Source organism: Triticum urartu, chromosome 6 (assembly GCF_003073215.2).
Source record: "Triticum urartu cultivar G1812 chromosome 6, Tu2.1, whole genome shotgun sequence".
Taxonomy (NCBI): domain Eukaryota; kingdom Viridiplantae; phylum Streptophyta; class Magnoliopsida; order Poales; family Poaceae; genus Triticum; species Triticum urartu.
Genome location: NC_053027.1, coordinates 556,778,436 through 556,795,372, shown reverse-complemented (window position 1 = coordinate 556,795,372; position 16,937 = coordinate 556,778,436). Strand labels below are relative to the sequence as shown.

The following is a 16,937-nucleotide window of genomic DNA, read 5'->3' as shown; positions in this document are numbered from 1 at the left end:
TGTCACAAATTTAAGATGTTCAATTTTTTTGATGAATCGGATGTATATAGACAAATTTTAATGTGTTTGTTCACTAATTTTAGTCCGTATATGGTCCATATTGAAATATTCAAAACACTTTGTATTTGTAAACTTAGAGAGTACTATTTATGTAATGAATGATGATAATGTCATTTTGGTTCAAAATGATAAACAGAGCAAAGCAGGAGGAGAAGAAGAGGACCTCTTCTGGAGAAGGAGTTGGGATTTTTTGGGATTCATCATAGAATTGTGTCTTTCTGCAAGTGTAAACCCCTTTTTTTGGAAACTGAGGCAAAGTATGTTAATAGCAAGAGACAGATGACTACAAAGTCTTTCGTTGATGATTTCCTCGTGTACCTCATAGATGACGGCACTCACAATTTCATTTCAGAAGCTTATATCTTAGGCTGCAGATAGCTTCTTCAGTGGTTCTTTCAGCAAACAAAGGACACTTTAAAGGAGAACATACGTTTGGCTCTTGGCCTCCGTGGAGGCCTTCTTTTGAAAACAAATCAAAATTCAATTTTTTCGGTTTCGAAAAAATCTGAAAAATATCATGTGTTAAAAAGACAAATATTGAAATGCGATCTGTACAAAAAAAGACAAATTCATAGCCTGGGAGGATAAATAGTATCATGTGTTAAAAAGTATCAGATTTTTCTTTTTTGCACAGCCCTTGTTTCAACGTATTTTGCCCTGAAAATTTACACACATGTGTGTTAAGCCTTCATGTATACATGTGTTTTTTACAGAAATTTTTGAAATGTAAGAAATATGAAATTTGACAAAATTCAAAATTTTCAAAACCGAGTTACATGGAGCTCGGCCTCCAAAGACAATATTCGACTTTAAAGAGTTAATAAAGTTAGACCCATTACGAGACAATGGCTATAAAAAAACGCGTATACACCTTTACCTGAAGGGAAGTTAACTCAAATCCAAGACATTTCAATGGTATATGCAGCACGGAGAAAACCATCATAGCTTTTGTCATGCGACGATGACGCGCAAGGTCGTGGACCTTTCCATGGCATCACGAAGGATTCGCTTCGCGGAAACGGAATCTGCCGTGCTCCTAGTCCTATGTCGGCTGAGCCCCAAACCCACCCGTCGGGTCACGCCGCTGAATATTCAGTCGCTGGATGGCTGCATCACTCCATAAACAAAACGAGCTGCAGCCGGGAGACGAGCCTCCCCTTACCTTTCCGCTCACGCACTCCAGTCCAGTCCAGGTAGTATTGCACCGCAGTGTCGTTGTGTTTTTTTTTCTTAAATACGCACGAGTGTGCGTATCATTCATTAAAGAAAGGATGGGAAAGACTCCCAAGCATTCACACGGGCTACAATATTTACATGGCACACGCCTGAACTCCGCCAGTACACTAGGGCGTACTACTCACGCTCCGTCTACCTACTACCGTGCTCCTCAAAACCTTTAGTGTCCTCCTTCAACAGTCCAGCCTTGGCCCAAAGCTTCCCTTCGTCCTGGAGCCGCTCCTTGACTTGTGGCAGAGATACCGATGCCCCGTTGAACACGATGTCATTTCGATACTTCCAAATTATCTATAAGACCAGGATGCATTTAGCCCTGAAAGATCTGCGATGTGCTGGACGTTGGTCCTGCCTCAAGCACCAGGCGCTCAAAGATTCATCCTGGAGTGGCTCTATGTCATGCACCCCTGTCCTCAAGTCCATCTCGTGCCAGACCTGCCTCGCAAACACACAGTCTCGTTGTGTTGTTTCGCGCTTGCTTTCCAGTATAAATAGTGGAGCACGTTAACCGGATACAGAACACACAAGCTCGACCTACAGATCATCATCAACAGCAAGCAGCAAGCAAAGGCAGTTTGGTACTACTGTACTAGCTAGCCCGTGCAGTTAGCCGACTAGCAATCTTGCTTCAACATCCACATATTGATCGACCACCCTGGTCATCAAACACCGATTCACCATGCCGTCGATTAACAAGGCCACCGACAACGGCGAGATGAAGCAGCGGCGGCCGGAGCAGGAGCTGGTCTGCGTCACCGGGGCCGGAGGCTTCATCGGCTCGTGGGTTGTGAGGCCAACTCCTGCGCATGACCCCAAACGAACGTTCGTTTGGTCCGGATTTTGTCCGTTTGGCGCGGGCAATGGAGTCGTGTTCAGGCTATATCTGAGATGCGGTGGCCTTGTGCACAACGCGCGAACGCATCCTTTGGCCGCATCCTGTCCGCCTTCTTTTTCAAATGTAAAATTTCGAATAAACCACGCCCATAGTTCATGCCAGCGGCCCTAGTTCACGCCGGCAACACAACCAGCCTTCAAAATGAGTAGTTTTGTCGCCGGCAACACAACCAACCTTCAAAATGAATAGGTTTCTCGCCGGCACAAAGTCAACGCCCGGCACCCATGCCAGCCTCCAAAAAGAACGGCCACGGCCGAATAGACCACCTAGTTCAGGCCGCCGGCGTCGAACATCTCCTTCTTCCGGGCCTCGAACTAGCTCCTCGTCTTCTCGGTCATCTTGCTCAAGTCCATGCTCATGATCGCTAGCGTCACCTCCTTTGCTTTGGTTGCGGCATTGGCGGCCTCGATGTCGAGCTGCCTCTGCCTGGCCGAGGCATTGGCGGCTTCGATGTCGAGTTGTCTCTGCCGGGACGCCTCCTCCATGTCGATCTTCCTCTTCTTGGCCGCTTCCTCCATCTCAAGCTTCTTTATTTGAAGCTTCAGGTATTGCTTTATTTGCTCCTCCTTGCTTTGTCGCCTTTTCTCGTCTTTCACATCCTTTTGAGACATCATGGCGTGCAAAGTCTAATGCAAGGCCATGGATGACGCATCACGTATGTCGTCCATCTTGGAGTTGGTCTTACCCCTCGGCCTCTTCAACGCCTCACCATCTCCACCTCCGACCAACGCGGCCGTCTTCTTGCCTCTCTTTCTTTGAAGTTCACAGTATTGATCTTTGAACTTAGGGCAATTGTTGACGAACTTCCAACAATGCGTAAGTGTGAATGGCTTGTCATTGTGCCAGACCTTGAATGCTTCCAAAGATTGAAATGCCTACACGATCAACAACAATCGGACATGCAAACATATAAAAGGCCGAAGTCTCATGGACGTAGCAACGGAAGATAAGAGAGCATACCATGTCCCCAATGCTGAGACCACTCACGGGACGTGCTTCAATGCTCTCAAGTGCGGCACAATTCTTGTTGTATTCTTGTTGGATGAACAACCACCTCTTTTGAATCGAGGTGATGCCACAGTCGCTCGTAAATTGGTTGGGCGCAAACAAATTTCTTTCATGGAATGTTTTGTGAACTCTTGTCCAAAAAACAAGTCCCTTTTGTTGCGCACCGGTCCCCGGATCTTGGCCAACCTCCATCCAACTTTGGCAAATCAACTTGTCCTCCTCTTGTAAGTATGATCCCATACGAATGCTCTTCTTCCTCTTTTGTGCTTCCGCTCTTTGGGTGAGCTCATCGATGACAATGGCTCGCCCCCAATATCAGTGCCTTCTTCTTCTTCATCACCATCACCTTCGCAATAGATGTCATCATCTTCATGCCACGAGTCACCATGGTCATAGTCAACATGGTCGTGGGCCTCAATGTCTTCATCGGCAACGTACTGGTCGCGGCCATCCTGACTTTGGGTCTTCTCGGGATCGTAGGCATCACCATGCCTACCCTCGTAGATGACATTCTCCATGAACTAGTTGTAGAAGGGATCGTCAACCGTTGGCGTTGGTGTTGGCATTTCGTTGAACAGGACGCGGGGCGATGGCATGGTGCCCGTAGACGGCGGCCGTGCTTGCTTTCTTTGCATCTCGACGGACGGCCGGCCGCCGCTGCTGTACCCCGACGTGACGTTGAGGTCGATGACGGCCGAGGGGCGCGGGATGGACGGCGCGATCACGCCAACGTCCGGCGACCCCGAGAAACGGGTCTGGCCTTCGTACCTTGGCGGAGAAAAACCGGGCAACAAAGGCGTGGTTCGCGACCTCAGCGAGGGGCAGTGCGGAGGCCTGGCGACCGACGAGCCTGTGCTCGCCAGGCTGACGGGCGATGCCGAGAAACTCGTCGGACAACAAATCCCAAGCATGAGGAATTCGGCGGGGCATCGGCCATGGGCGGGAGGGTGGTGGGCGGGACGTGGGAAGGTTTGGGTGAAATGAGGCGTCGGGTTGGTGCTTTGTGCTACCGATGGGCGGGCCAGGGGAGGACAAGCGCGCGCGTCCCACCCGTCCGCGCGTTGTCCGTTTTACCTCAAAAGTGGCCCAAACTTGAGCCGATGATGGGTCAAAAACGGACATAAAACGGACAAAATTCCGTTTGTGCCCGGACATGATGGGGTCGCACGCTGGAGTTGGCTTGAAGTAGCTCTTCCTCCGTGGCTACCGTGCCACGGGAACCGCCAGAGACCCCGGTAAGTCGGTCACAGTTTGCTTACACCTGGATAATTAACACTGAAAATCGTCTTTACATCAGATGGTTTGGTGTGCGTCAGTCCATGATTGATCTCGCTGAATTTTGTGGCTCATCCAATGGTGGAGTGGTTTCTGCAGCTGACCAAAAGAACGGGCACCTGCTGGCGCTGGAGGGCACTGAGGAGAGGCTCACCCTATGCCGTGTTGCCTTCTGCAACTGCCATGACGTCTTCCACGTCGCATCCCCTCTCTCCAACGACCCTGTGAGTTCGCTTCCTCTTCTCCGCTCACTTCTTCGTGCGGCCTTAACAAAGGGCGGCGTACTTGCTTGCTACATGTGTGCTGATCGCTTGCAGGACCTCGTGCCGGTCGCCGTTGAGGGCACCAAGAACGTGATCAACGCGGCAGCAGACGCCGGCATGCGACGCGTGGTCCTCACCTCGTCCCACGGCTCTGTGCACATGGACCCAAATCATAGCTCCGACGCAGGGCTCGACGAGAAGTGCTGGAACTACTATGATTACTGCAAAAACAGTGCGGTAATAATACTCTGCTTAATCGCACCCTGATCTTTCTCTACTAGACTGAACTTAAGAATAATCTGTGTATTACGGCAAAGATCACGGCGACGGAGGAGGCAGCCAAGAGGGGCCTTGAGCTGGCGGTGGTGGTGGCATCCATGACCATGGGCCCCATGCTGCAGCAGTCACTCAACTCAAGCAGCTGCCACGTCGCTCGCTGCCTCACCCGCGCCAAGCCCACCTACCTCAATGCAGTCGCCGCTTAGAGCATCTCCAGCCGCGTCCCCAACAGGCCTCCCCAGGCCACTTTTTCGGCGCTGGCGCCGAAAAAACGGCCCAGTCGTGCCCCCAGGACGCCGAAAATTGCCGGTTCGGCCCTTTTTTCCGCCCGGCGGTCACAGGCCGAACCCGGCGCACTGGGGAGCAGTTGGAGGCTCCGGCGCAAGGGAAAAGCGTGCTGGCCCACACTGTCAGGGGAAAAGTCAAGGTTTTCTTCCCCGACTCGCCTCCCACCCCCCGCGTCCTCAGCCACTAGTAGCTATATCCCGGCACCGCCTGCCGCCCTACACCTCTAGATAGCCATTCCCCGCCGGAAAAATAGCAGCGCTTCGCCGCGGCAGCCCCTCTAACAGCAATTGGGCGTTTTCGGCCGCCGTTTCCGGCTGCGGAGGCGCGGTTTAGCGGCGGGTACACGCCCACCGAGCGCAAGGTGTTCGGCGATTTGCCTGCCTCGGCGATGGACTTGGATGACGAGGAAGCGCTCGCCGCGCTGCTGGAGGAGGAAGTCGAGGCCGACGTCCAGGAAGAAGAGCATCTCATGGTGCTCGCCGCCCTCGCCCGGCTGCTGGCGAGCAATGAAAAGCCGCGGCGAGGTGGCTCGGCGCCTGGGCGGGTGAAAGCAAAGAACCGGCATCGTCTCGAAGGCTACTGCATGCTCTACTCTGACTACTTCGCCGATGCTCGTTATCGGATGAGCCGAAAGCTCTTCCTCAAGATTGTGAATTCCATCCGAAAGTTCGACAACTACTTCAAGTGCAAGATGGATTGCACCGGCGCTCTTAGATTCACCTCCATCCAGAAGTGCACGATAGCGATGAGGATGCTTGCATATGGAGCTCCCGGTGATTCACTCGACGACTATGGGCGCATGGCCGAGTCCACCAGCATAGAGTGTTTCTACAAGTTCTGTCGGGCAGTGGTGGCAGTGTTTGGACCACAATACTTGAGAACACCCAATGCGGAAGACACTGTTCGGATCCTAGCATAGAATGCAGCAAGAGGATTTCCTGGGATGCTTGGAAGCATCGACTGCATGCATTGGAAATGAAAGAATTGCCCATTTGCTTGGCAGGGGATGTACAAAGGCGCCAAAGGCGGTTGTAGTGTGGTGCTTGAGGCGGTAGCCACACAGAACCTCTGGATTTGGCACTCCTTCTTTGGTATGACAGGAACTCACAATGACATCAACGTGCTGCAGTGCTCTCCTGTCTTTGCCAAGCTTGTTGAAGGTCATTCTCCTCCGGTGAACTTCGAGATCAATGGGCGGCACTACAACAAGGGGTACTATCTAGCTGATGGCATCTATCCGAGATGGTAGACATTTGTGAAGACGATCTCAAACCCTGTGCCAGGAGGCAAGAACGCCTGGTTTGCAAAGGTTCAGGAGGCTTACAGGAAGGATGTCGAGCGGGCATTTGGTGTGCTCCAATCTCGATTTGCCGTTGTCCGGTACCCCGCTCAGACCTGGTCGAAAGATCAAATGTGGGAGATTATGACTTGCTGTGTCATCTTGCACAACATGATCATCGAGAGCGAGCAAGAAGACCCAGTGTTTGACACTGAACCATACTACAGGCAGGGTCCTCTAGCCGAAGTTGATCGCCAGCTACCGACAACCTGGACTGCCTATCTCAGTATGCGCCAGGAGATCCGAGACCCACAGGTGCATCATCAACTGCAGCAAGATCTGATATAGAGCATCTATGGAGGCTGAAGGGCGATGCCGGGTGCGACGTGTGATGAAATATGAGTTATTATTTATTGAACTATATAATTTGTGTTGAACTATTTGTTGTTGTACTATTTTGTTGAAGTATTTGATATTTTTGTGATGAAATATGTGATAAAAAATATTATGTGCATAATTGAACGCCGAACAACGACGAACCACGCCGAATATGGGCATATTGTCGTACATATGGGCCCTTTATTCGCCGAAATGAGACTGAAAAATGGGTCAAATTCAACGCCTGGGGGCGAGCTGGGGACGACGACTAGGCGCGAAACCGTCCCAGCATCGATTGCATCGCCGGCTCATCTCCAGAAGGTGTTTTTTATGTATCCTGTGGGGCCGAACAGCTGGAGATGCTCTTACACCGACTCCGCGACATCGCCCAGGCCCATGTCCTCATCTACGAGCACCACGACGCACACTGCCTGCATCGGCGCCGTGCTGCACCACGTGCACTTCCTCCAGCTCCTCGGCGACCTCTTCCCGCAGTACCACATAACCGCCAAGTAAGTACGAGCACATCATGATTGATCTTATTTCAACGTATTTAATTCAATTTTGGGTGTTGCGCTTGCTCAGTGCTCACTGTAGATTCGTCCACGCGGCAGGTGCGAATATTGGACTTCACTCCGTTAAGGGAAAAGCTTGTATGAGACAGTGACGTGCTTGCAGAAAAAGGGCCACCTGCCTCTGCCCATTGTTCGCCTGGCACCAAAGCGCGCGTACTTGTAACACGATCTGGGACAAGTTTGTTGGAAGAAATAAACAAGCAGAGCTGGAACAAATCTTTTCAGGATTTTGGAGATTCATCATGGAATTGTGTATTTTTACAAGCATAAAATGCACTCGCTATGTAAACATTGTAGAACATTTTTTAATTTAGAATAAACTGCCAAAATGTCTTACATTTGTGTACAAAGAGAGTAAGTAACATGTAAATATTATTGTGGAATAAATGAATGGTAACATCATTTTTGAACGATGGAGAAAAATGAGTCTTACAAGTATGATTTGTGTACATCCATTTCATGTAGGAAGAAATCGTCCGGTTCTCTGTGTCCTAGAGTCCACTTTTATAGTTTTTTTTTTTGAAACCAAGGCAAAATATTTGCCTCATATATTAGTTAAGAAGAGGATATAGTTTGTTACAATTCACCCCAAAAAAGCAACATGAATGATTACTCTCGAAATACAATTGACCCTAGCTTCTTTGCTCCGGTGATGACCCAAAGTTTCGCCTCCTCTAAGATGTTGTTTAGCAAGATCGGTGGGGGCGCACTATTGTGCCGGAACAACCTTGTGTTCCACTCATTCCATATGGATCACAAAATGAGCATAGTTAGAGAGGCAATTGCCTTTCTATCCCGCGTACCATCACCGGTTCGGCTTTCCCACCAATCCTCAACATTGTCTTTCAAATGCCAATTGGCGGTGTCCCAATCCTCAAGGCGAAATATCTCAATGACCAAGTTCCAAAGCCACAGAGAGTAACGGAATTTGAAGAAGAGGTGGGATCCATATCCTTGCACCCTCCCGCAAAGGGGGCAAAGGCCACAGTTTGGCCATCCCATTTAGCCAACCTGTCGGCGGTACAAATCCGGTCTTGAATGGCCAACTAAGCAAAAAACTTGACTTTTAGCGGTGCCCAAGTATATGCCCAAGCCTCTCACACCATTTGGTCCATGGGAGAGAAGACCCTGCTAAGGAATTGCGCCTTGTAGGCGGAAGCCGCCGAGTAGTGGCCACTAAGCATATGCTTCCATACAATATCATCGTCAACAAGGTCGTCAAGATGGATCTCCTGAAGAAGCATCCAAAGGGTGAAAAATTGACTAATGTGCCCAGCGGTAACAATGGTTTCGGGGTTGATCTTGAGAATCCACGCGTTGTTCTTTAGGGCCTCCCGCACCTTCCAATTCTTTCTCGATGAGGCCTCGAAAAAAAGCGGAGCAATATCAATGGGCCTCCGCCCAAGTAGCCAAGGGGCCTCCCAAAAAGGGGTCCTTGCGGCATTGCCTCTAGTGATGGTCGTCGAGGCATAGAGGATCCTCTTCGTCACACGGGTTTCCCATCCCCACCCACATCTTCTTGGCTCCTTCCACTCGAACCATGGCCACCTCAAGCGCAGAGCACGTGCAAATTTTCCGTGTTGAGAACCCCAAGTCCTCCATATTCATGCGGTCGGCAAACAATCTCCCATATCACCTTGCTTTTTTGCCCGCTTGTCGTATCGGAGCCAGAACAAATAACGCTCGCTGAAGCTTATTGACATTATGAAGGGTGGTAGGTGCATCAACAAGGGGAGTGATGAAGTAGACCACTTAGGATGTGCTCATGGACTTGACAAGGGCCGTGTGGCCAATGGTAGTGATATTTTCCCCTTCATACATGACCAACTTGGCCACCACTTTTTATAGTGAAAGAAGTAGCTAGGTAAGGAATGTAAGTTTTTTTTATCTTACATTAAATCCAACAATCAGGGGTATGTCCAAAGAGTGATTTATCTATCATTCATCAGATATCCTGCGCATGGATCCACCGTCCATGGTTGCTTTGAGATTCATGCTATTTTTTGATTGTTGCAAAAAAAACTTGTTTCAAAATGCTTCGTTCTGTTTTTGTCTTTCCAACATATATCAGCATGTTTTATTGTGTACTCCCTATGTAAAGAAATATAAGAGCGTTTAGGTCTACTAGTAAAAGAGAATGCCCTTCTTTTTTATCGCATTTGGTAGTACACACTGGAACATTAAGATACACTTTGGAACTAGAAGAAAACCCCAAAGTAATATTTTGAAAATGGTGAAAAAAAAGGTAGCATGAATCTCAAAGCAACAATGAAAGATCTATTAATGCACGGTATATTTTCGTTCTCGGGTATTTTCATATTGTATAGAGAAACCCCGGTGGAATTTTACCGAAATATTCCAACCTATCCTCGGGGATAGGACAGGCATATACCGTGAGTAAGTAAATTCGCTCTTTCTCGGGCGTGTTAATCCTTGTTAAAGAGCATGGTTAATAGTATGTCCAACTGTTGGTTATATGTTGTTGCCTTATCATCCATAGGCAATTTTATAGTCAACATGTGTTAGTTGGCAGTAAATAGTACCACTTTATTATTAATACCTACCCATTTCACTCTCTCACAAAGTTTCTTGAAGTCTTTGTGGTTCTTAAATCCTTAGAAAACACTTCTCTTCTCTCTTCTTCAACTCAGCATAAATATAATATTTAAATTCGTATAGCCTAATTACATCACCTTATTATACTTGTTCTCAAGCGATGTCACATGGGTGTGACGACCCTTGGCGTGCCATCCTCTAGCTAGTCTTGATGGCACTCTCTTCTCTAGGCATACCGTTAATATTATGTCGCCTTCAGGTAGTACAAAAAGAGGGATGGAATGAGACGTTTCACACTAAGTTGATCCCCCCCCCCCCATCCTCCTCTAACACTATACTACCTAAATAACATGCATAGTCAAGCAGCTTCGTCGTGATATGAACTTTAGTTTTGTGTATTGATGTAACACATTTTGACATAGTTGGTCGTTATTACAAATAGCATAATGATACACATTTGATCATAGTCTGACATTATTGATTTCAGAAATGAAATTGGGGAGCGGGACTCTTTTCATTGGAAAAACTCACATTTGAGCTGATGTTGTGTGTGTGTGTGTGTGTGTGTGTGTGTGTGTAGGAAAGTGCTATTGTGAGCTTAAGCTCACATGATCTCGGATGAACATTAAAATTTGAAAAAATAGAAAAAATATTCAAAACATTCTGAATTTTATTGTCACGAAACATTGATGTTTTTTCTAAACGCATGCAAATATTCGAGATGGAATCACATTTGTGGAGGTGTGGTTTCGAACATTAATTTGTTTTTGTGCACACCTCCACAAATGTGATTCCATCATGAAACTTTGCATGGATGTAAAAAAAACATCAACGTTTCTCGCCAAAAAAATCAGTTTTTTTTATTTTTTTACTATTTTTTGGATTTTACTGTTCATCCAAGATCATGTGAGCTCAAGCTTACATACTTCATGTCCAGCATTTAGAGGTTTTGCACACAATAGGGTGAGACATCATGCTTTATTTGCAGGGTAAAGGGAATTTCATTTAAGATGGTATAGTATTACAAAGGAGAGGCACAAGTTTCTCAATACAAGTGGGATTTTGGTTAAGCCACACCGATATAGTACAATCTGTGTGACTATAGTTTGCCATACGTTCTGCCACTCTATTCTGTTCGATGAATCTTTTGTGGAATAAACTCACTTTCTGTCATCAATTATCTAATCTTTGTCACATGTCCAAGTGTCGGACGGTCCATTCCGAACTTTGATAGTGCCTGCAAGGCCTCGGGGGAATCTGATTGAACAATCACCAGAAGGAGGAGTCTGATTGAACAATAGGGCGAGACACCATGCTTGTTATTGTTGGATCATTATTGTATTATTTCACATTATTGATATTGGGCTAATGCAGCAGTAATGCACATCTTTTTTGTTTAGAGGCGTGGACCATCTGGCCCCGGAACAAGAGGCAGGTGACCATGCTGCTGCAGGGATACCACCATGTCGTACAAACTCTCCTTGAGGGGAGTGAACTCCAACCCGAGGTCCCTCAGCCTCTGGTTGGAGAACCTGTACGGCTTGGCCATCGGCTTGCCGTCATCTTCACGCCTGCCACACATGCACGTACACCATTAAACGCTCGTCGTTACAAATCACTTTCGGGGGAAGAGAGCAAGCAATGCATGCACGGACGTATACGCCGGTGGAAATTGATTATGTACGTACTTGTCGGTGATGGGGTACTGCGGGAAAAGGTCTCGGAGCAGCTGGAGGAAATGGGCGCGGTGCAGCACGGCGCCCATGCAGAGGTACCTGCCGCGTGCGTCCGGGCGCTCGTAGACGACGACGTGGGCGCGGGCGACGTCGCGGACGTCGGTGTAGCCGGCCACGGCGTTGGGGCAGGTCTTCTTGGCGCCCGTGAGGTAGCGGTTGATAAAGGCGATGCCCAGATTGAGCTTCGGCTGCAGCGCGGGGCCGATCGTCATCGACGGCACCACCACCGCCAGGTCCAGCCCCCTGTTGGCCGCCTCCTCCTTCGCCGTGATCTCCGCCATTATCTTCGAGCAGCAGTACATGTTCTGCACACGATCGAGGATTGTTAAGCTCACTTCAATTACAAGGAAGATCGGGCGTGATTGATGGGGCAGGCTATGCAGATGAAACTGAGCCAGGTCATACGCCAGTCTCCTTGCAGAAGTCATAGTCGCTCCAGCACGTCTCATCCACGACCGTGTCCGGGCTCCGGTTGGGATCCATGTGCACCGCGCCGTAGGAGGAAGTAAACACCACACGCCGCGCGCCCGCGTCAGCCGCCGCGTTGATCACGTTCCTGGTTCCCTCCACGGCGACCACCATGAGCTCCTACAAATTAGATTCATATGCAAGTAAATACACTCCATGTATATATTCGGAGCTGCGTACGGAATCTCCAGAGAGTTTGTGGGCTCACAGGGTCGGTTTCCGAGATCGGGGAGGCGACATGAAAAACGCCATGGCATCCGCTGAACACTGAACAGAGGTTGTCACGGTCCAGGAGATCGGCGCGGCATAAGGCTAACCTCTCCTGGGCTCCCTCCAGGGTAAGCAGGTGCGCGTTCTTGTGATCAGCTTCACGTTCATAGTAGGCACGAATCAGTTACTTCGCTTTAGAGATGTATAAACGGTCTTGTTTAAGCCAACTTATGGGTTTAACAGTTCAATAAAAAATCAAAGATAATAAACTATCAACTCTTAAAACAGGATTTCGCCCCACTTTATATATAAAATAACGAACCAAAGTACACGGCCGACCGATAGAATATGAAGGGAAGGTCCCCTTTTAAAGCAAATCAAAAGATACACTTTTATATATAATGCAACGAAACAAAGTACACGGCCGAGTCTACATCCCTACTTCGATTTATAAAGCTAACCTTGGCCAACACCCCCCCCCCCCCACCCCCAACACACATAGGGTGATGGGCGTATATGCAATTATATGCATGTTTTTTTTTGCATGCATGTTCGTATAAAATGTACATCTTCAAGAGGAACTCAAGGTTAACCCCGTGAGAAAATGCCGGTGTGTCCCATATGTAAATCATTCATATTTTCCACTTTAAAATACGGTATCACACAATATACCATCTTACATTATAAATAAGGAGAATTATATTTTTCGTCCTTGAACTTTATTGATAGTGTAGAAATGGTCCTTCAACATTAAACCCAGAAAAAACTAATCCTTCAACTATTAAAACCGGATATTTTTCATCCCTCAAACCACTCTGAGTGGTTTTGGGCTGACGTGGACCTGATATTGACCATTGACCTCACCACATCAGCACCACACCAAACACATGGGTGCAAATCTCTCACTCGACATGGGTCAGCGTGTCCGATCGAAGAGATGGTCTTTATGGGCTTCTGGCGGTAGCACGATAGCCGCGAGACATGGCCATCCAACAAACTGGACATTGCCGACCTCGCCGACAGCGTGGACATGGTGGTGACATACTGACCGCCATGCATGTGCTGGTGCAAGAGGAAGATGACGAAGGGTGAGTTGGTGGGGTCAACGGTCAATACCGGGTTCAGATCAGCACCAAACCACCCAGAGTGGCACAAGGGACGAAAAATATCTGATTTTGAGAGTTGAGGGACTATGTTTTTCTAGTTGTATAATTGAAGGACCATTTCTAAGCTGTGGGTAAAGTTGGGGGATACAAAATATACTCTCCCTTATAAATATATCAATCAAAAAATCGGTTGAACCTTGGTACACTTTTGGTTTACTTTTAAAAGGGTACTTTCATACTTTGTACAAATCAAATGAGTTGCATAATCATGCCTAACAACTTCACTGAGTTATATTTGCCAACCGTGCGAGATCTCAAGCTAAAAAGAACTCCCCTTGACCCAAACGATTTTACTGTATGAATATATTCCTTTGTGCCTAGGAAACAAAATACTTCAGGAGCTATCATGGTGATACTCCCAGGCTGGTGCTCCCATGCATGGATGTTCAAATAACATGGGCATGGATAAAGAAGTGATTTTGCTATATTACCAGCAGAACACTGGTTTAAGTCCTATACTTCGCATTGGTGCTCGCATTTTATAAGAATTATTCCAGGTTTCCCGACAAAGCTCGTTCATTGGGACATGACGTTCTCTTCGACTAGATGTCTATGGTGACTTGTCAATCCCAAGATTTGTCGGATCAGTCGCTAGGAGGTGCTCATAGAGGTATGGCGTGCATGCATGCATTCATCGAGATGTTTGTTCGTGAGTGTGTGTGTAAGTGTTTACATTTGTGTTGTGTTTTTATAAAAGGTGTTATGTTATATTACCCTCTTAAACTAAATGGTAAACTTTAGTCTTCACCGTTACTTTTTCCCAATGGTGGTAAACATTTCAAAGAATGGTATAATGAAGCACTCCTCCATTTTCAATCCAATTGTTCATCATAAATTGTTTTGGCATTTCTGTGTGTTTATGACTGAGTTATCTCATGTATATTGTTGTTTAATATAAACAACTAAACTACATATTCGTATCTCTGTAAGTGCTGATAAATAGTGCTTTTAAATAGGCATATATTTAGAGAACGGTTAGCATCTAATTGATATATGCCATAGATATGAAATTATGATGCTATTACTTACCGGGGTCTCTGGCAGTTCCCCGGACACGGTAGCCATGGAGGAGGAGCGCCTTCACCACCCATGAACCAATGAAGCCTCCTGCCCCAGTCACACAAACTAGCTCATGATGTTTCTCACCCTTGCCGTTGGCCTGCTTCTCCGAATAGGAAGCCATGGCGACCCCCTATGTCGCAAATCTTTTAGTTAATCCTTCAACAATTTTCTAACTACACAGTTATGGGTATTAGAGCACATCACATGCTAGATTGGTATATATAGAACAATCAGCTCGCCCAGTCAATTTTGAGTTAGTGGACGAAAAGTACAGTTAGGTAGAACCTACAGCAGAATGACTATGCCTCGATTACTACGTATGCCTCAATTTCCACATGGGAGGTAAGTGAGAGGTAAGAGTATAAAATAGATCTGAACCGTTGATTAACTCTTACCTTCTTACCTCTCATATGAAAAGAGAGGGTAAGAGGGAGAATGTTAAAATTGCTCGACAACTAAAAATTCCAATTAAATCGAGGGATTTTGTTCAGTAAATGAAATTGGCACACCAATCCAAAGTGTTGCTTTTGTAATGATGATGAAAAAATTAAGTGTCTATTTTAATTGTAATCTTATTATAGTCATGCAACGTATTTTTCCATGTAAGGTAGCTTTCTTGAGGCGTTACCAATATGTGTAGCAACTGCTTTTTGTTGGTCATTTTGGCTTTGTAGAATTAATATCTTCTCTTGTGCAGGTTATGTACTCGTTTACAGTGTGGTATTCTACCTGGGTGCATGTTTGATGCAGGTGTAGTACTGTGTAGCTGGAGGCGATTGTAAAGGGATTTGTTTAGCGAGAACACATGGTAGCCTAACCTTCATATCACGTACAACCAGCCGCGAAGCCAGCCTCAAGAATTTGTGGGGTTACTGGTATTTTTCTTTTGATAATTTCTTCATGATAGACAGTAAATATACCGTGTTTTTAGGCAGTTTTTCACAAAAGATGTGGGGTCAGAAGTATACTAGAAAGATTTTAAAGTAGTTTAAAGTTTAAATATATGAAGTGTTTTTAGATTGATAATATCTGATGATGACATGGTTGGAGGGTGAAAAAAATTAGTTGGAATTTGGATTTTCTTTTTGTTTATGAAAATGCGTAATTAGTTAAATAGTTGAAAGGCAAATTAATTTACTTCAAAGTTGGAACTCTTTCCCCCCTGTTCGCAACCTTCCAGCTTCACGGATCGGCTCTGGATATTTGCGGCACACACGGGCAAGGGCGCTGACCCATGTCAAAGGGGAGGTAAGAGGGAGCATGTTAATCTTTTTTCCGCTTTCGTTTCGATTTTTAATCTTTTATATCTTTTGAACCAAAAGTCCAAATTAAGTTTCATTGCATATTTGTGATTTTTTTATGAGGGATTTCAAATAAGATCCATTATGAATACGTTTTGATGAGTTTTTAAAACTTCATTACGTTTCAACCGCTGAAACTTGGTACAAGCGAACACCAAAATCGCATGTTTCAGAAACTAAAACTTAAAATTTGGTGCGTCATTGTGCGGAATTTAATGACTTTGTGGATCACGATACAATCTGACAGCCGGCAAGGTCGGGCAGCCCTTGCACCTGCGCATCGGCGAGTTTCTAGGGAGTTCGAGAGAAGAAATCAAGCGGGCGTTTTTCCCCAAAGAAAATGGACTTAAAATAAAAGGTAGAGTCCGGGAGAGAAGATACACGAAAGCAGACGTACTTTCTTTTTTAAAGTCTTCTACACATCTAATATGTACAAACGGATTGTTCATTCTAGCACGCTAGATGACCATCAATTCTAGATGGACAAGTGCAACCATAATCAAATGTACGACTAGGACATATACTTTGTAGTTAGAATTCCTTCGCACATGTAAGATATCCAAACTATTCAAACACAAACACGTCATCGTGTACCTCCAACGCCGAGCGTGGTACACAGGACACGTTGGAGGAGGAGCATCATCGTCCGCCCGTCCCTCACGGCCAGATAACTAACTCCAGATTTGTCATCAAGCGTTGCAGCCATCGACGCCCTCATTTCACGCGGTCGCGTCCTCCCATTGTCGATAGCCACCGGTGAGCCTTGTTGTCGTCATGTCTCCCCTTCACGTCTTTTAAACCTTACCGTCGGCCCCACCTGTCATCGGCTTATGCCACAGGCTGAAGCGGTACAAGTGAAAGTGCCTCCAGGAAATACGCCTTCAAAGTTAGCCGTTCTGTAAATG

General features: G+C 46.7%; 1 protein-coding gene and 1 pseudogene across 1 annotated transcript; one reads left to right on the top strand and one right to left on the bottom strand.

Annotated features, from left to right (window-relative positions):
- The first annotated feature begins 1,846 nt into the window (after positions 1 to 1,846).
- LOC125512958 lies at positions 1,847 to 7,696 on the top strand (annotated as a pseudogene).
- A 3,394-nt stretch (positions 7,697 to 11,090) lies between these two features.
- LOC125512957 (cinnamoyl-CoA reductase 1-like) lies at positions 11,091 to 14,895 on the bottom strand. Its single transcript, XM_048678012.1, has 5 exons — positions 14,699 to 14,895; positions 12,502 to 12,659; positions 12,231 to 12,413; positions 11,778 to 12,130; positions 11,091 to 11,660 (listed from the first exon to the last, which is right to left on the bottom strand). The coding sequence occupies exons 1-5, from the start codon at positions 14,850 to 14,852 to the stop codon at positions 11,486 to 11,488; spliced, it is 1,023 nt and encodes a 340-aa protein (XP_048533969.1). The 5' UTR covers positions 14,853 to 14,895; the 3' UTR covers positions 11,091 to 11,485.
- Between the last annotated feature and the right edge of the window lie 2,042 nt (positions 14,896 to 16,937).